Source organism: Periplaneta americana, chromosome 16 (assembly GCF_040183065.1).
Source record: "Periplaneta americana isolate PAMFEO1 chromosome 16, P.americana_PAMFEO1_priV1, whole genome shotgun sequence".
NCBI classification, from domain to species: Eukaryota; Metazoa; Arthropoda; class Insecta; order Blattodea; family Blattidae; genus Periplaneta; species Periplaneta americana.
The window spans coordinates 69,286,969-69,307,905 of NC_091132.1; the positions used below are offsets into that span (position 1 = coordinate 69,286,969).

The following is a 20,937-nucleotide window of genomic DNA, read 5'->3' on the forward strand; positions in this document are numbered from 1 at the left end:
AGGAGAAAATGCGGCGAAAATAGACCAGAAAAAAGACGAGCAAATTCAGGGAAAATACAGGAATTAGTAGAGAAAAAAGAGAGATTATATAGACAAAATAGAGGGATAACAGAGGGGGAAATAGATAGGCAAATACAGGAGACAAGAGATTGAAAATGGAAGACAAAATCCACTTAAAATACAGGGGAAAGATAAAGAAGAATATAGAGACAAAATACATTTAAAAAAATAGACAAAAACAATGGATGGAAAATAGAGCAGAAAACAGGATAATAATTACACAGAAGCGATAAATCACAAGAAAACATAGGGCATATAAAACAAAATCGGGGTGAACAGAGAGAAAAATAGATTGGAAAATAGACGAGAAACTAGAAGATAAAATAGAGGGGAAATTAGAGGAGAATATACAGACAAAATTATACGACACTACTGAGGAGAAAATACAGCAAAAAACTGATGAAACAATACAGACAATAGAGAAAAAGTGCGCAGTAGATAGAAAAGAAAACATACAGTAAAATAGAGGAGAAAATAGAGACAAATTAGAAGGAAAACAGACCAAAAAATAGAGGGCCAAACGGAAGAAAAAGAGAGGACAATAAAAGAATTGGAGGAAAAATATTTTATAAAATACAGGGGAAAATGGAGAGCGAAGTAGAGGGAAATAGAGAAGATATTAGAAGAGAAACAAAGATAGAAGAGACAATAAAGCAGAAAACAGACGGCAAAATGGAATGTTGAGCTAAAAGACAGAAAAAGAGGGGATAATTGAGGGAAAATGAAGGAAAAATTAGAGAGTATAATAAAGGAGATAACGGAGAAGAAATATACTGAAAATACAGATGAATATAGAGCTAAATTATAGAACAAAACAGCGAATAAAATACATGAGAAATAGTAAATAGAGGAGAAAATATACTGGAAAACAGAAGGCAAAACAAGTGACAAGATAGAAAGAAAAAAAGCAAATACACAGCAGAATATAGGACAAAATAGGGAAGAAAATACAAAGAAAATATAGCAGAAAATACTCTACATGGCTAAATAGAGGACAACATACAGGGGGAAATAGACGAACAAACAACTGAGACAATAGAGCAAAAAATAAAGGAAAAATAGAAGAGAAAATGGAGTGAAAATTACAGGAGAAAATAGAGAAATAACACAAGAAAATAGCTGGAAAGTAAAGAACAAAATGGAGGGAAAATAGAGGTGTAATAAAGGACAAATACAGGGAAAATAGGATGAACGATAGATACAGGTAAAATAGAAAAGAAATTATAGACAGTATTAGAAGAAAAAAACCCGAAAAATACTCAGATAATAGCGCAGAAAAATGAGAGACAATAAAGGAGGAAAACAAAAAATGCAGGAGAATATAGAGGAGAAACAAGAGGCGAAATAAAGACAATATTGCTGACAAAATGAAGGGAAAATAGACTGCTCTTCCTGTGCTCTCACTGTCCCATCTGCACTCTTCCTCTTCTCTTCGTTCACACTCTGTCCCCTCTGTAGTCTCTCTCAACCCACTCTGCTCTCTCACTCTGTCCACTTTGAGCTCTCCCTGTCCCCCCTGTTCTTTACCTGTCACCTATGTGCCCATTCTGTCCCCTCTATGCTCTCTCTGTCCCTTCTGTGCTCTCCTCGTCTCCCCTGTGCTTTCCCTTAAAGAGAGAAAAATAGGATGTGACAATGGTGACAGGTGGCTGCTGTTAAGTCAGTAATGCAAACTGAGAACAATAATTACACAAATGATGTCACACGGATATACTACGAAAATGTGGCTACTAAACCAACCAGAAATACATAGTTTTGTGCCATCTATCATCACTCAGAATTGTCATTTTCTATGGTTCCATTTACCCTTCTATGCACTCCTATTTCGTCTCCTCTTCATAATGTCCTTTATATCGGTATATGATGTCACTACTTCCCCATTGATGACTGTTGTTCTTCTGCCTTCATCTTCTGGGAGTTAGGTGCTATGTATTCTCATTTTGTTTTCTGTATTTACGTCATTTTTCTGTAATCTAATTATTTTATGTTCAAATAACAATTGAGCTGTGGTTGTCTGGAAGAAGCTGAAATCAATATGTTGTTGTTGTTGTTGTTTGCTACTGCTGAATATATGACAACGAAATCATTAACTCTCTCGCTCTCCAGTATTTTTCACTCAAGGATGCCAAGTTGATAATGCCTGGGCAGTTGAAATCAATATGATACCTACTTATACGGAGCTCCATTGTATTTTCTTATCCAAAGCAAGATCTATATTGTTTGTTAAAATTTGCATACTTCAAACTGTACAGTACTGTATTATGTATGTTTTCCCTTTAGTGTAGAATATAGCTGATCACACTGCAATGAAAATGGGTGTAGAATATATTTACTGACCTCAATTATCTTTTTGGGTTCTATTCACCTTCTGGGATTTAATTTTCCGCTAAACTGGAGAATTCCCACGGTATCTTTGAACCGTGCCGTTACGTTTAGCACCAAATTTAAGTAAATACACAATCTTGCCAACATAAGAACACGACGTTGGTGTGTGGTGTTGTTGGAGGGAGAAATTTGTTTCTTTTCTCTCTCTACCTCCTTCGTTCTGAACATTACTGAGAGATAGCACCACTGTTAGCTACAAGATATATCTGCGCAAATATATTGAAGTAGATTACGTGACCTATTACGTGACTTAGATGAGAGTCTCGAGACAAAACAGTTTTGCTATATTTCTTTTTTTATTAAATGTTAAGCACAGGAACGCCATTTCGTAATTTTATTTAAGAAACAAGCCACACAAATTATCCTTGCATCAAAAACGGATGCTCCCTGGACCAAATTATCGTATTTTATAATTGTTTGAATGCAACAGAAGCCAGAAGTCTTGCACTTGACTAATGCAGTGAATTATTTAAGAATATAGTCGCGAATTTTACTACCACCATTTCGATTGTGTTTTGTTTGGCACGGCTCGGTACGGCCTGGTGACTAGTGGCCAGCGAGTAACGTCGACTATCGACATTGCTCTGCCGTGGGTATTATCCAGTTGTTCCTAATTTTCTTATACCACTCTTAGCAAATTTCCAAGTTCTCTACTCAATCAAAATGTAAATCTAACTTAACCTAATCTAATCTAAGTAAATGTAACCTAACTCAATCACTGTAATGTAATCTACTCTAAAGTTACATTTAAAGACTCAACATTTTCGGAAATATTTGTTGACAACATATTTTGTCCACAAAAACATAATAACGCAGTTGTGAATGTTGGCAGTATTCATGCTGACAATATGTTGACAACAAAAAATATTTTTTCGTTGGTGAATATTGTACCAAATGAATGTTGGAAACATACACTGACAATATTGTTAAGGCATATTTACATCAGCGCAACATAGTTATAAAGATATAATTTTGCTTCAGAATCAAGGTTATGTGCTTTTAGTTTCGTGAATTTCATTAATTATTAGGTACTTACATTCCAATATGGAATAGAAACAAGAAACTACCTACAGTTATTTTAATAGAAATGTACAGAAATCTTTCAGTTTTATAGGCTGTTAAGCATGAAGACTACAAAACAGAAACAAGAAACATGACAAGAAATTTTAGGTGTGTGTAAAATATGGCAAAAATTAAGGTAGAAAAAAATGAAGGATGTAGTGCCAACTTACATTCCCAATAATGTTATGCTGATATAAATGTCCCTTAATATTCACCATCAGGTAGAAAGATGATGTATTGGTTATTCAGCTAATGGTTAAACCAAATAGCTATTTAGGACAGTTGTACAACCAAAGAACTGTGATAAATAAATAAAGAATTCACAAACATTTTGATAGAAATATATTTCCACGAAAATCCAAAAAAAAGTTACCATCATAACAACATTCAATATGCTTCTTATTATTTCAGCTTACACTGTACATTTTACGAGCAACATAGTGAACAGATGAACTGATGACAACTTCTTTTACACTTATAAAAAGCTGTCTTTTTTCTTATGTACAATCAATTAAAGCACATGTATCTTTTAATGAGTGCTCAATACTTGTTGCTGAGACCCTGGGAAGGTAAGCACTGAAATCTTATGCTGATGTCGTAATTATGATTTTGACTGTTTTCTTGTGATGAATCTGATATAGCAGGGTGAGCAGAATCACAAAAAAATACTACAACCTCAAGATATTAAGCCTTAAACTATGGTTTAAAAATGCAGATGTTAATTTTTGCAAAGCAAATAAAAACATCTGTTAAATTAATGAAACGTTTCACAATTGTTCACAATGATCCAACAATAGCGTGTAAGGATATCAATCATGTAAATCAAAACAAAGATTATGTGTTTCCCATCGAGACTGTGTTTGTGTTACCGGTACTTTCTTCTGTTAGTTCTATGTTGTCTCAGGTGCTGTTCTTGCGCCAGCTAAACAGGTAACAGGAAGGAATGCTACAGCATAATCAACTTTCAGAGATGATGTCGTTACTAAGAAGGAAAAGAAATATTTTTATCAGAAGAGAGGCATGAAATATAATTTTATATGCTCCTCTATTACAATTGCGGAAAAATTACACAAATGCTATTTTTACATTTAGTGTAATTTTGTCACAATTGTAATAGATAAGCATAGACGGCTTTTTAAAATACAATTATATTTTACGGTTACGGCTTATTGGAAAATCAAAAATGGTTTTAAAAAAGAAGAGAGGCAGATTTCATCTGGGGATGCGAAAACTGGGGCAGGTTGAAAGATAGGATTTAGAGTTGCTTTTACCCTCGGCCAAGTAAACCTCAGGACTGTTCTGGAAGTTTTGGCAACGAAAAAATCTTATCATCCCCTGGAATTGGACCCGGAGCTTTCCAGTCCGCTGCCAGTTATTCTACCTAGTGAGCTACCCAGCTGCCTCTTACTTAAAAAAAAAAACAACTAAATATACTCGTATCAAATAGTCACAAAATTACACTCATTCTAAATTGAGGATGTCACCGGAATAAGGGTGTATAGAGGAAAATTTAGTTCTGATATAAACTAATTTCAATGTTTGTCAGCTGCCAGGTTGATCATAGTTGTGTCGAAAAAGTATAATTTAGCAGTGAAGAAAAACTTCTTCGACATAACTGTGATGAACCTGACAGCTGACAAACATTGAAATTAGTTTATATCAGAACTACATTTTCCTCTATACACCCTTATTCCAGTGATGTCCTCAATTTAGGAATATTAAACCTGGAGTTCCCCAGGAATCAATTTTAGGTCCACGATTTAACCTTGACCATAAACAATATATATACCGGTCTAAACTTATTTGCAGATGACACGAGGATGTGATTATCTTAAGGAAAGAATATTATCACTTTATAAACACCGTAAAATGGGGTGAATAGGATCAATGGAGGGGAATAGGATCAAAACTTTATTCTTGGTTATAAAGTTTGTTATAAACTGTACTTGAGCGGGATCAGTCATTGGTTACTATTATTGTTCTAGTAAGCAATGACTGTCTTTCCGCTCAATTGAAGTTTATAACAAACTTTACAACCAAGAATAAAGTTTTGATCCTATTCCCCCCCACTGATCCTATTCACCCCATTTTACGGCATTTCCAATAAAGTGTTAAACCTAATGAATGATTGGTTTAATGCAAATAAACTATAAACTAGCAATTACTGGTTTCATACTGAATCCAATTATTATTTTTAGGTTTGAAATAAGTCACGTCCAACCATCTGAGGTAAACAAAAAAAAAAAAAAAAAAAAAACATATATACCAATTCATCACTATTCCATATTTTCAAGGAAAATATCAGGTGGAAGGCATCAGGGAATTGCATGGTTTAATGATTGCAGCGAGAGGTACCTTGTTACAATCACTCCAAAAATAGTCATTTGAACCATTAAAGAGTCTGCAGCAATTCTCAACAACCATTTTTATCAAATATTATAGTTCCCTTATTTTCAATTTTCATATGAGGAGACAAAGAGGAAGGCAGAAAATAGGAAAGACTGGAGAATGCTGGGTTTGCAGTGAAAGGTCTGCCCTTGGACAGAATACTATGAATGAATGAATGAATTTTCAATTTGTGTTTGTATAATATGTGTAACTAAAGAGGAAAAAAAATAGGCTGGGTCACTGGCTAAGAAGAAACTGTCTACTGAAGGATGCACTGGAAGGAATAGTGAATGGGAGAAAAGTTCAGGGCAGAATAAAATATCACATGATAGACAATATTAAGATATGGGATTGTAAGAGGAGACTAGGAGGAAGGCGGAAAATAGGGAAGATTGGAGAATGCTAGGTTTGCAGTGAAAGATCAGCCTTTCGGCAGAAAACTATGAATGAATTTGTCTTAACCCTACAGTCTTGTTTTCTGTTCACGTAAATTTGTCTCAAATGTAATTTTTATAATTTATTACTGTTATATGTATTATTCTGTGTTTCTGGCAACCCAGAATGTCTGTGCACAAGATTTTTTGAAAATAAATTATACATATAATTATCTAGTCATCTTAAAAATCACGAAATGCGAAATAATATTTGTTCCAATGATGTTCACTCTGTTCCAGCAAATTCTTAATTTACAATTTACAATAAATGAATCAGAAAGATGTCCTTAAAGAAATATGTATTTTTTTCACACAATTTTCAGGCTTAATATCAATAAGCTGTTTACATTATTATTTTACCATCACATTTTTATCTGCATTTAGCACACAATCTTAGATATTTGTTGCCTATGAAACCTGGTCACCCCATGTTACACTAAATACATTCTCGCAACTTACTTGTAAGGTTATGTCTGACTTTATCACCAGTACTAGTCATAAGAAAACTTTGCGTGTCATTTGTGTCAGTTATATGTACCACTGGACAATAATTTACTAAAATCGTTCGTTATTAAGCTAAATGTTATTTGTAAGTAAATACACTCGAAAGAATTATTTTTTTTTTATATCATATGAAGAAAGTCAAATAACTAAATCAGATACCTTCACCAGTCAGAAAAATGCAGTCATGTAACATGATTTCGTAATGCAAAGTAATTTATAAACACTGTATATAACATAAAATTTGTATTCTGCTTTTTTTGTGTAACAAGTGTTTTTGAGTTCATTCTTATTCGTAACATATCTAGGTTACAGAGTAATAAATACATTTCATAGTTTAAAATTTTCCATACATTCTCATTGAATATTATAAATCCTACCTATAATAAAACTGCTTACGATGTAATTTCAACAACCTACATCTGTATTACAAGGAATTTATTATGCTGCAGACAAAATTCTGACTGCTCCTCCATTTCACAAACTATAATTTCATCTTCCCTACAGAGTATTTATGAATTTCTTGTATCATTATTTAAAAGTGAGTTAAACTAATCCAAAAGGACTAAAATCAGTCCAGATATACTACAGAAAAAGAATAAATATCTATGTGAATATATGTCATTCTTGGATAGATATCCTAAAATTGAATTTCTCTCAAATAACTTTGTCATCATACTTCAACAACTGTCATTGATTACACAATTCAACATGAAAGTTGTTACGATATTTATTAATTTTTTTGGGTGCTGGGCACGAAAATAGAATTAAAAGTTTTGGACTGGCTCTTTCTTTCAAGTAAAGAAAAGCTCTCTTATCAGCAAGTCTTATACTAGCACACCATGGAACAAAGATGTGACAGTGCCACATTCTATTATCACGAAATTTAATAAAAAAAAGTACATCTACTATGTGTACAGTGCTTCTTAGTAATGATATACCCATTCAAGAACTACTATTTCAACTGAATTTGGTAAGGAGCAGCATGACATACCTAACCTTCACAGAGGTGCAAAGGGCAAGGGGAAAGGTCTTAACCGCACCATTCTGTTGACAACTCAATTCGAGACAGCAGCACTAAATAAGGAATATTTTTCAATGCCACAACTAACTTTGTTGCTGGTAATTACGTCATTCAAGAGAGCGAGCATAAGGAAAACAGTGCAGTATCTGGCATCATACATTATATGAATGTAATTGTGCTGTGTTGATGAGAAACAATAAATTATAAACAAAATAAATATCCATTATAAAATACACTTTCTTCATCACATGAAGATAAGTAGAAAGTAAATACACATGGAAAGACTAACTTTATATTTGAACATAAAATATGTAAATAAAAGATGCTAAAATGTTTATGCAAAAAACAAATGGATTTATTGATGTGATATTAAAAATTCTTTCTTCTGTTTTCCTCGCATTCTTTTCGGTTGTATCTGGCAATGGTCTAAGAAAGGTGTGATGGATTTAGTTCACATCTGGTAGCAAGATCCCCAATTTTATCCAAAAAGTCATTGAACTCTTTGCTGAAAATTACAGAAAAATAGAATTCAAGTATAGATCAGTTTAGAAAACTTCAAAGTTCCGTCAATTTATTATATTATTTTATTACTAGGTCTATTATTATTATTATTATTATTATTATTATTATTTGCATAAAATATTCACAATATAAAATGATACATTATCGTTACTTTCCATTTCTAGTGCCAAACTAGCATCATGATGCACTTGGGAGCTACAATAGGTTACGAAAATCAGCTGTAACAGCTGAGGGGAACATTGTGCTAACCACACAATGCCTCCATTATGGATGGATGATCGTCTGCCTCTGCTTCGGCATGTGGACATGAGGCGAGCAGCTGGCTAGTCAGTCTGGGCCCTTAAAGGGCTGTGGCACCACGGATTATTATTATTATTATTATTATTATTATTATTATTATTATTATTATTATTATTATTATTATTATACATTATTCAACATTAAAAATATTACTTTACTTGAAAACCTCATGCTATTGGAAAAATCATGTAGACTCGGATGACAGAAGATTACCAAAAAAGGGTTCTCAACTATGTTCCAAGAGGAAGGAAAATTGTGGAAAGACCAGAGAATAATCAGTCAGAAACACAAATGATGGGTGAAAGGTATAATGCTTAACACAGGTAAGTTCATAGCAATATTCCATGTCCAACCATTTAATGACAAAAGCATAGATGTGAGTAGCCATATTTTTAAGAAAAGTAGAGGTCATCCATCAAATTAATGTCTATTTTCGTGTTCAGTATGGTACCAATATTTGTTGAACAGTGTTATAAGAATGTCTTTACTTCACTAGTTCCACATTTCATTTATTAATTTGAATGCAAATCTTTAATTTTAACATTTCATATTTGTCACTTTTCAATGTGTACCTAAATGAAAAACTCAGAATAAAAGTGTTCGAAGTTTTATTTTTTTAATTTTTAAGGTAACAAACATTACACATTTTCTCATAAATCCAGGGTAATGACTACCGAAGTGTATATATGATGATTCCCACTTAAGACGTTTTCCAGAGGACCAACACATGTAAACTTCCTATGATGGAAAATATCTTAAAAGGCTAAACTAAAAATTATAATAGAATTATAACATAATTACTATCGAAATTGAATGAAGTCTGTATTGATAATTTGAGAATGCCTAAAGCCTGAAATTATTAATTACACAACAACAGAACCATCAGTAGACATACACATTTTGTTTTCACACTTAGGTTTCATAACTCACTTCACAACTTTTGTGAATGTAACCATTCAATGCCTCAAAGTAAATATTTAGTCACAGAAAGTTATTTTCTCAGCTTTTACCCTAATATCGGAAGTGCAACATATATATTGACGCCACGTTTTTTTTTTTTAAATCATCCTAGCAGATCTGTTCTGATCTTCTGGAAGTCTTTTATTTCATTTTGAATCTTGCATACACTACTTTTAACACTTGAATATAAGTAATTGATTAACTAGCGGACTTATTCGTGTTAATTATGTAAGTTTGTGCGGCTTACAGCTGTTTCGGTGCTTCATCACACCATCCTCAGAGCCTACTAGATCTCGGCGTCATCTCGACCTTCTCTGCCTATTATGTGGGTGCATTTGATTGTTGAAAGGTGTTAAAAAGTGGAGTCAAATAGAGTGTGTACTGAAATTGATCTGTGTGTTGAGAATTTGATCGGGGTGTGTTTTAGTGTGTTTGTATATTTCGTATTGTTCTAGTGTGTTGAGTTTTTGATTCTTGGGCTGTATGTGTAGGATTTCCATGTCCGCATTTATGTTATTGTATGTATGGTTAGCATTGGTTATGTGTTCTTTGTAGCGTGTTTGGAATGATCTGCCTGTCTGTGCAATGTAGAACTTGTCGCAACTATTATATGTGAGTCTTTTATTTCTTCCTGCTTGGTTTTGTACTTCCACCTTGCTGTGAAACGTCATTTTTATGCGCCAACATTTGATTTACAGTTGAAACTGGTAAACCTAATTCTTCTGATAAATTGATAACATTTATTTTTTCAGCAATCGATAAATAATTCCTTTCGTTTTCTGTCAATTTATAACAAAAGAAAAGGATACACAGAATAATACAGTATTTAACTAATCACTTTTTATAAAATTCAAAGGAGTTCCTTACGTGAACAAATGACCGCACACAGAAACATATGAAATAGACAAAAAAGATTGCTTATCTCATGCGGGAAAAGCAGAGCTATTTCTGGGATCAAACAATTAAACATTTTAGGCAGAAAATATTTTAAACATAATCTTAAGTGGAAACCATTGTGTTTACATTGAGAGATACATTAACTTTTATTTTTTAACCAAACTATGCCTACTACAATATTGAGTGAAGTTAAATAAAACAATAATACAGCGCTCAAAGAAATTGTTGCATATTATTTTATTAACGAAGAAATATGTAATATGTAATATGTAATATTTTTTAACACAAATATAAATTTCCATATTACTTCGTAAGTTTGTAATAAAATAATATGCAACAATTTCTTTGAGCACTCTTAATTACAGAAGTAAACGTAATTTAATAAAAATTTAAGGAATGAGACTAAAGCTGCAACAATATTTTTATTAAATTGTACATTATTTATTCAAAATATACATTTCCGTGTTTCTGAATTCATAAAGAAAGGCATCAGACCTATTCAACAAGTCTTCTGTACACTATGTAAGGCATTTTCCTTTCCTTTTCACATTCTGTCTAACTAATAAAACAAATAACATGCAAATCATATAACAATATGTATAGTTACTCTTTTCTTGTGAAATCTCTATATCAAGATGGTCAATAACTAAAAGTGCAGGCAAATGTAATCATGGAGCATTTGATATTATTCTTACATATCATGGACTTGTACTACTGGAAAACTTATTATCACTTTGTCTTTACACCTTGCACAGTTTTTTTATTGGATATATGATAAATTACTGTAATAATAAATAGAGCCCAGATTCATACAAGTTAAGAATGACACAGAATATACTGTATTAGAATGAATATGGTGTCTATTAGGAGGAATTTAAACCTAGTTACTCCGAAATCTAACAATAGAGAGATGAGTCACAAGGTTTAGAGAATATATCTTATAACCTGTGCAATGACTTAGCAATTAAAACCATTAAGACCATTAATGGTACTAAACTGAAATACTACCTGGCAAGAATGAAATTTGAATACGGAGTGAGAACATAATCATAAATTATATAGAGTAAAAATATTAACTTTCCTTTTTTTAAGTTGAAATAAATCCGGGCTCCAATAAATAGCAAGGATTCAAAGAATATTGCAATTTGTTAAATAAGAATATGCCTCAACAGCACAAAGACTGACACCTCTGTTTAACCATTCTGGAACCTAAAAGAATATACAATCATAAAATTAAATGTGGTGACATGTAATGTTATGAACTATAATACTGACCAGCCATGGAAACATGCCTATTACTCTTAGATTTCACTTGAAATCTCCCATTGTTCATTTGTTGTGGACTATATCCTATCTTACTAACCCTTTGCAGTTTTGTGTCTGGTTTCAATAGACACATTTTTCTCTGGATTTCAAATTTGCTTCGTTCTAGATATCGTCATGATATTCTGGAACTAATTTGTTCCTGATAAATTACCGTATTTACTCGCATATTTTTCGCACTTTCTTGGATAAATAAGTCGTCTTGAAATAGGGTTGCATAAATTATACGAGGAATTAAAAAATACACATAATATCTTGCACTAAAGTACCATTAATTTTATTGTAATGTACTTATATATAAGTTATATTGTATATCAAATAATAAGTACGTAAATACAATTAAAAATCTTCGAAAACTGAATGCCACTTCAGCAAAATCACGGTTGACTGAAAAACGAATAAGAATACAGTAACATTAGGTTTCATTACAATTTTACAGTGAACGGTCAGGATGGAGGGGATGTTTTTATGCATGTGATGACATTGATTACAAGCAACTCTTTGTCACAGCAACTCAAGGACAGCCACGGGATGTAGTGAGGCATATGATGAGCCGTAATGCCATAGTATATTTTTTACCATTATAACTGGCCAGGAGGCTGAACTATGCAAAAGAAAAAAATAATAAGAAGAAAAATGCTTAAAAGTTGAGGTGCGTAAATTATGCAATGGCAAAAATTACGCGAGTACATACAGCAAATTTTCAGTGAAAGTTAAAATTATGTTTCATATTTATTTATGGAATGATGTCAGTCAGTGGTTTTGACAAGTTGCTCATTATTGAAAATTAATTTAGAGTAGATGTTGGTACTCCGATTGGAGGATGAGGAGAGGTGGGGGGGGGGGGGGAAGAGAAGATGCAAAAAGTTAACAATGAGAATAAATAATATCATGTTATGTAAATTCTTCTACATATAGGTAAGGGAGATTTTATAATAAAATTAAACAATTCAAATTGACTTAAGCAGCATCCCACAACTTTGGTCCTATGTGAATGAGATGTATAAAATTCCTCTAATGGGAATGCCTGCTGATATGTTCTGCAGCTTATTAATACGTGAATAAGGGCTCAACTCACATTACCTTCCGATGGTCTCAACAAAGCGAGACATTTACTGCAGATATACGTTGAGTTGCATGGCTGATTGCAGCAGCACCTTGAGGCCAGGCATGAAACTAGCAATCTGCGAGAAATCCGATCCTGACACCAGATGTGTATGCAGGGATAACCCACCAGTATAGTCGCCAATCTGCACCATCTGCACCATCTGGTGTAGGCCTTGCAATGTATTTGGTGACAGCTAAAATACACAAAGTGGGAAATGTAAGTATCGCATTTAAACACACTTAAATGCCATTGGCCTGGGTTGGGATCAAACCCGCAACCTCAAGCATAGAAGGCTAGCTCTATACCAACTATGCTACCGAGGCCAACCCTACGTATTGCTATGGTTAAGACATATACTGTAATATTAACCACAATAACAAATTTCAATTAGCCGCAATGTTATTTGTTTTCCCCATTAGTGACCAAGGAAGAAAATGTACGACTGAATTTCAACAGGACAGGGAATACATACCTTTGACTCCCTAAGGGCATCATACAAGCTCTCAAGTTTTCTGGATACATCTTCCAGTTTTCGTTTCAATTGCTGTAACAGAAGTTAAAATGTTATGAATTAGCTATTCTGTAGACTAATTTATAACTATCATATTTACAAGAGTAAATGTCCCAATTCTTTTTATTTAATTAATAATTACAATTTAGGATGTAGCAAAGAAGGGCAGCACTTCCACTTACAGACCTGTTACTAAATCTACATATTACTCTGTGAAAAGATTTATTAAATCTACATACTTAGACTTCAACAAGCAAAATTTGATAACACAATCTCAAAGGAAAAAATGGAACTCTCTGCATCATAATCCACAGTTAATTCCCGATTTACCACGCAAACCATCTGTAGCTGCATTTAGATTGGCAACAGGCCATAACAGTTTGGCCAAACACCTGCATAGAATTGGAATATATCAGTCCCCTAATTGCCCATTGTGCAACTCAAACCAAGGGATTCGGAACACCTCAAAATCTCTGCTTCAGTGACTGACCATGACAATATCTTTGAAAAATATTGGTGTTCAAGAGGACAAATGACTTTATTGTCAAATGCCTGACATTAGAAAACAACAACAACATATACATTACTAATTACTAAAACTATAAACCAGATGTTTAAAATTGTAAAACATAAAATAATAAGATAAAACTCAAATACAACACTAAATGTATCAACTCCCAAATTTTTAAGTTTCACAGCTTGCCACTTTCATAGAGAAACAGGTACAGTATTCAATAAAGCATATTCAGAGAAGCTCTGTAGGGAAGGTGTGGCATATTATAAATAATGTAATTATCGTAATATAATTATTTATACGAGTATCAGAAATATATGTGCGTTTTTTATATGGATTATAATTCTTTCTTAATTTTTTCCTTAAGAATAAAGTGTGACCATACATCTTTTCATTAATTCTGGTATTTTTTTACCATTGAAAAGTAAAGTGCAAGAATAACAATGACAACAATTTCTGTGGGGCGCAAATGTTATGCCATGTACAAAGTGGCATCATTATCTCGATTTCTTTTATAAATCTTATTATTTCTCAAGTTAGAGTGGCTCTAGATAAGAGACCTACGAATGACTGCACTAATTAGTTTACAATTTAGCATTAAGACCCATATTACCCTCAGATATTGTCACTTAGATCTTCCCGGACTCTGCTAGTCTGGTGGTACTGAAGTAGGGGCATCTCTAGGATAGGATTCATTACCCCAATGATATACCGGTAACGATAAATGGAGATAATTACCAACAGTTTAATCTTAATGAGAACGGGAAAATGACGATAAATTTTGCCTGAAGGCATCTTACTCAAGGACAAAATTACATCCTGTTTTCCAGCAGTAAATGCGTACTTCTACTTTTTTCATCAATAACTCAAATTTCCCTCCCTCTTACGAGAAATATGACAAAAAATATGAGAGGTGGATCCATATTACACCAGAATGATGACGACAATTATGATGGTGACGATGGCAATGACGGTGATGATATAGATGTGGAGTGGTGAAATGCCAGCAGATAAAATGAAGGAAGCCTGAGAAAATCTTCCCCAAACATCATAAATTCTACTTGCCTTGCCAGAATTTAAACTTAAATTTCTGGTACAGAAAACATTCTCTAGCAATTTAGCCTATCCGCTGAGAGATGAGACTTTTAGATTATTTCCTTGCCGATTTATAACCCTTTAAAATCAATTATTTTCACTCTATGAATTTCAGAACTAGCAAGCATTACAATCTTAAGTCACTGAAAGGCACAGCACTAAACAAATAAGTTGAACTCATTTCAAAGTCAAACAACATGGAGGAAAAAAGATGATTAACACTTGACGTCTTAAAATGTCCCTCATTGCTGAAAGCATTACTGTCAGTGACACAGTTCATATGCCCTGGAAGGAATGCGGAGTTGGGGTAGTAGTTTCGCACTAGTAGTGGATGAAGTGGACGGAGAGAAAGTTAGAAATACAATGTAGCATACATTATAAAAACATTGATTTACCAATTCCACTCACGTTACTATGGAGTACACTACACATGAAAGTTATATTGCTACGTCTTAACTTTGAATATATATTTACACCAGCAATTCTATTAAGCAAACGTTCACCTTAGTCTTCCAAGTACAAATGAAGAGAGAGAAATGCTTTTTTTTTTTGGAGAAAATAGAAAGGGGATTAAGCAGAGTGTATTCACACCAAAAGTACTGTTAGCTAGCCGCTTGCTCCAAAGTTAACCTCACACCCCTAACTTCCCCAAGGTTCAGGGTAGATGAGCTGTGTCATTGACAGTACGAGCATTAAATAAGCACCTATTTTAGGTTCGTATCTTACAGAAGTATTATAACAACATGCTATATATTGTTGCTTACAGGGTTGCTTGCTGCACATGTGCATCTGTTTCTCAATTCCTCAAATACTGTCTGAAGATACATGTGCTCTTCTGGAATGGGCCCTTTGGGTTTGGGGGGCTCAGCCACTTTTGCTGGAGCAACAGGTGGTTGTGGCTGTTGTTGCTGCTGCTGTTGCTGATGTTGTTGCTGAGGCATATATCCTTGGTGTTGATGTGGTTGATACGGAGTTCCCACAATGGGGTCCACATATCCTCCATTCATGGCCATCTGAAGGCAAAGCAGAGAATGAAGATAAAACACACTAATATTAATAACTACGTGAGATTTGAGACCATTTGTCAATATTATAGAAATGTTTGATGTGGTCAAGTCTCTCTACCACAAGCTTCCAGTAATGCTGTATGACATTGTCGAGCATTCTTGCCTCTTGCAATCTCAATTTTAATTAAGCATCTTTGTTCGTATTTGCTAAACGTTTTAGAGCACTACAGATAACAGCCTACAAATTAAACTCACTACAAATATCTCATAAATGATATTATTGTCTCTTCAAACTCACAGATAACATACAACAGATGCTCTTCTTTCTTATTGTTATCAGCTTGCATCATTTACCACTGATAGCACCACATACAAACATTGTTGCCACTAATTATTGAATGACCCATGTATTATCCTCCCATCTATGCCTCCCCCAAAGGTCTTTTTCCCTCAGGTCTTCCAACTAATACTCTATATGCATTTCTGGGTTCACCCATATATGCTACATGTCTTGCCCATCTCAAATGCCTTGTTTTATTGTTCCTAATTATGTTACATGAAGAATACAATATGTGCAGTTCTGCATTGTGTAACTTTCTCCATTCTCCTATAACTTCATCCCTTGTAGCCCCACATATTTCCTTAAGCACGATCTAGACTCTACACCAAAGTTAAATTTCGCAAATGTCCAAAATTCATCATGTGAATGGAGACTATCTACTCACTTTGTCCACTGATCAATGAGATCGAAGCTAACCTACCACTTCAACTAATTAAATATTATTTTGGCAAGAAAATGGAGGAAACCCAAGTTTCTCAGCATTAACAAATACACAATAAAAGGTACGTACATTTTGCATGGCGTTAGGGGGAGCTGTTACTTGTTCCACAGCTCCATATAATGGGTGTGTGATTGGATTAGGTGGTGTGTAGTCTGCCTTTGGCTGAAACAAAGATGTAAATGTAATCACCTTTACATTAGCAGGAGACAATTTATATACAAAGTTATACGTAGCTGAAATTTAAACACATTAAGCTCAAAGAACCTGCTTTATAGTATAAGGCTTTATTTTTTAAAATAATTACTAACAAACAAAATTAGAAAACTGGTATTACTTCCATCAAATGAAATAATGTAAAATATTAAATTAAATTAATCATGTTTCTTAACAAGAAATACTTAAAAGAGAATGAAATTCTCGTGCTTATCAATGTGCCGAGGTATCTAAAAGAATGTACGAACAAATATACCATCCTTAAAAATTCGACCATTTTAAGCGAGATAATAATTATTACTTTCACTTGGACTAACTAATTACATAATTAAAATTAAAAGCTATTCCTACAAATGCAAATGATCTTTGCTCTATATAGATTTTCGAACTCTATTTATGTACTGGAAAACATATTTTAATTAAAATGTAAAAGTGATAAAAACTGAATAAAATGCGATGACGAACATTCTCTATTCTCCGGTATCTCTCTAAGACATACATATCCAATTTTAAAATATTGCTCTCGAGAGAGAATAAACTCTGAAATATGGACGCAGACAGTTATTAGTCCAATGTAGACCCACTATTCTTTTCATTCTTAATAGATAGACGACTGCTCTAACTTCACATTATTTACACAAAAGTTTCTTTGCAGGTTATGTTCATGGGACTAATGTTTTTATCCTTAATACTTAAATGCAGAGTTTTACCAGAATTTCGGTTTTCAAGAAGATATCCTTAACACCCTCCAGCAGCTATTGAAATCTGAATTGTAGCCTGACCATTATCGGCTTGTTAATTATTGCACACCCCACTGTGTCTTGGGTCCCAAATAACTGTGCTTTATTATTTCAGAATAGAGTTACGAGGATAAATAAAAGAAAACATATAAAGAAGCAACTGTCACCAGACACTACTGAACAACTGCCAATATACTTTTAAAATTTAAACATATTTTAATCCAAACAGTGAAAGGGTTGAAAAACAGTAATAATAGCTTGTCTTAAAAAATGATATAATTGATATAAAAAATCAGGTTTGCCAAGCCTGGAAAATACTTCTTCAAAGCAAAATTCAATTTTGTACCCTCAGAGCAATTGAAATTAGAATTTCGTTACTATTGTCATCTTTGATATGTCAATCTTGTCTTGGAAAACCTCCAATAATGTAACATGAAAAATATTCTTTTTTTTTTTTTACATTTTATCGATGCAAACATTCCTTTACTCTAAAATACGGGGTGATTCACAAGGATTTACCGCCACTTAAGGAGCTTATTTCTGAAGACATTCTAAGGAAAAAATATCATATAAACATGTGTCCTAATCTCAATATTTTTCACAGTTACACTAATTGAAGATGACAGTAAAATACCTTTTTTCTTTTGTTTTAAGGGTAAAAAATATTACAGATAGAGAATGAACTATTCAGAAGTGTCATCATATATTTAATTGGCTAGTATTCTGAAGCTAAAAATGTGTTGTTAATTCTTTGTACAGATTTTGTTTTTCAATTTTTAACTAAAAATGACTTGTGTACTTATCACAAAAATTGTTACAAATCATATGACTTTAGCAACTGTTTAATTATGCATTCTAATGTACAGTCTTAAAGAATTTACAAGAGTGGCGTGATTTGTAACAATTGTTGTGATAAATGCATAAGAAAATGTAATGTTGTAGTTAAAAATCAGAAAAAAGTTCTGTACGAAGCAACTATGGAATTCACAATATATTTTTAGCTTCAGAATACTAGCTAATTAAAAGAATGATACTTATTAATAATTCATTCTTTATCTGCAATACTCTTTTACCCTTAAAACTCAAGAATAATGGTATTTTACAAATAACTTCAAATTAGTGTAATTCTGAATATATTGAGGTTAGGACAAATGCTTATATGACTTTTTTGCTCAGAATGTCTTCGAAAATAACCTCCGTAAGGGGTAAATCCTCCTGAATCACCCTGTATATGCAATTACGATTACAAATTAATGTAAAACTTGTAATAATACCAACATGAACCATGAATTTTAAACATCTCGTTTAATGAAATTATAAAACACTAAAAGAAACCTTTCTCTTATATATTGCAAACAAAAATAGAAAAAAAATAAATCCATAAAGCTCTTTCTTACATAACTAAACAAAAATAGAAACAAAAAATCCACAAACATACGCTATTACAAAACAAATGAAATTAAATGAAAAAAAAAATGCAGGAATTAAAAGAATATTAGTAACAGGTGAAAGAAAAAAAACAAAAACAATGAACAGAAAAACATAAGGGAACATATTATTAACATTTCATGCTACGTATATGTGGTTCAGTTGTGCATGATTCACAGAATTGTTGTTTTATAAATTATTCTGGGTTTTGATAGCTCATGAGATTGCCTTCCACGACTTTATATCTAAGTGTAAAGTACATTACAAAGAAGATGGCTTTGGATTGGAACCCCCAGGGTAGTAGAACAAGAGGAAGGCCAAAAAATACATGGAAGAGAACAGTTTTGGAGGAAATTGCTAGGGAGGGGAACATGGAGCGAAGTGAAGAAGTTGGCTACAAATAGGATCCGATGGAGGCACTTTGTGAATGCCCTGTGTTCCTCATGAGGAGATACAGGAGTTTGATTTGACTGAAAGTACATTATCGTACCATAACTTCAGGTGAACTACTCTCTAACCACAATTAAAATTTTAAACCTTAATATTTACAGGTTTTTAATTTTACTCAAATAAACTTCTCTTTTACTTAATGCGTGTTCAACTGCAGAAATAATTCAGCACTCAGTAGGCCATTCTTACTATTGTTGAGGTCTTGCATCTATTGTCGTATGTTACAGAAGACTTGTGTTCATGTAACTGATTTTAGATTTTGATTAATGCGTATGATATTGCCGACTGAGATGGTGATGAATCATGCCATGTAAATTTCCAATCCAACATTTGCCTTTGTGACTGAGATCTGGCCACAGGGTTTGAAACCAGGACCTCCCGAATGTGAGTCTCAAACATTACTGTCTAAGCCAACTCGCTCAGTAAAATGATTTTGTAACCAGCAAAAGTGAGAGTATCAATATGGAAGTTAAGTTGTCATTTTCTTAATTGAGAAATAATTCACTTAATCAATATTATATAGTTGCTGACATTTCAACAACCAGTCTGTGAATCCAGAGCACAACAAAAGTTTATCAGAATAAAAATATAAGCACAGTAAACCATGAAGGAAACATTTGAGAATAACATGGTAAACTACACTATAAAAGTCATGCAGAAAGGAACTGCCAAGCATGTTCTACTAATTGTAATACCAATCTGTTTGTAGTGATGCTGTGAAATGTACCATTTAACAATATATTCTCTATAATCACTAGGTACTGTGAAACAGAGAATAAGCTGACTCCTATTATGTGCAGGAATATTACATCTAGCATCTGAATGTAATTATCTTACTTTCTGGATTATAAAGCAAAACTCTCTTCATACAAAATAAGTTTCCGAGGCATGTGAGCAGAGGCAAATAATTTAAATTGTGTCTAATTTAAGTGTTAAATATGACAATGAATAAAGAAGATATGAAATGAAATCTAAAATATCAAGCTATATCGTACCAGTAAATCTACAAATTTAGTACACATGTGTCAAACACAGCTAACTTAGAACAGACGTAACATATCTTACTTAACATTTCTCATCTGTTTATCAAAATTAAAATTCTATTAAAATTGACAATATTAAATAAAAAATGTTTTTGTATCATTATGTTTAATTTATCCAATTGGTTTTTCGAAATATGAATAGACTGACTTCAATAAAAGCTGTATAAATTTCACCGATTCAAAAACTTTT

The 20,937-nt window shown here is 33.0% G+C and overlaps 1 protein-coding gene across 11 annotated transcripts in view; it reads right to left on the reverse strand.

Annotated features, from left to right (window-relative positions):
• Positions 1–3,832: 3,832 nt before the first annotated feature.
• Positions 3,833–20,937, reverse strand: part of Sec31 (secretory 31) — an 87,247-nt gene continuing 70,142 nt past the window's right edge. For 6 of the 11 annotated variants that reach the window (XM_069849457.1, XM_069849451.1, XM_069849458.1 and 3 more), the window contains 4 exons: positions 16,943–17,035; positions 15,849–16,097; positions 13,437–13,508; positions 9,058–13,157 (listed from right to left, as the gene is read on the reverse strand). In XM_069849457.1, coding sequence (XP_069705558.1) covers positions 12,969–13,157; positions 13,437–13,508; positions 15,849–16,097; positions 16,943–17,035 — 603 coding nt within the window. In that variant the 3' untranslated portion in view covers positions 9,058–12,968. Of the gene's footprint in view, positions 8,360–9,057; positions 13,158–13,436; positions 13,509–15,848; positions 16,098–16,942; positions 17,036–20,937 lie in introns of those variants that run through there. The other 5 variants (XM_069849455.1, XM_069849452.1, XM_069849456.1 and 2 more) reach the window with 5 other exon arrangements.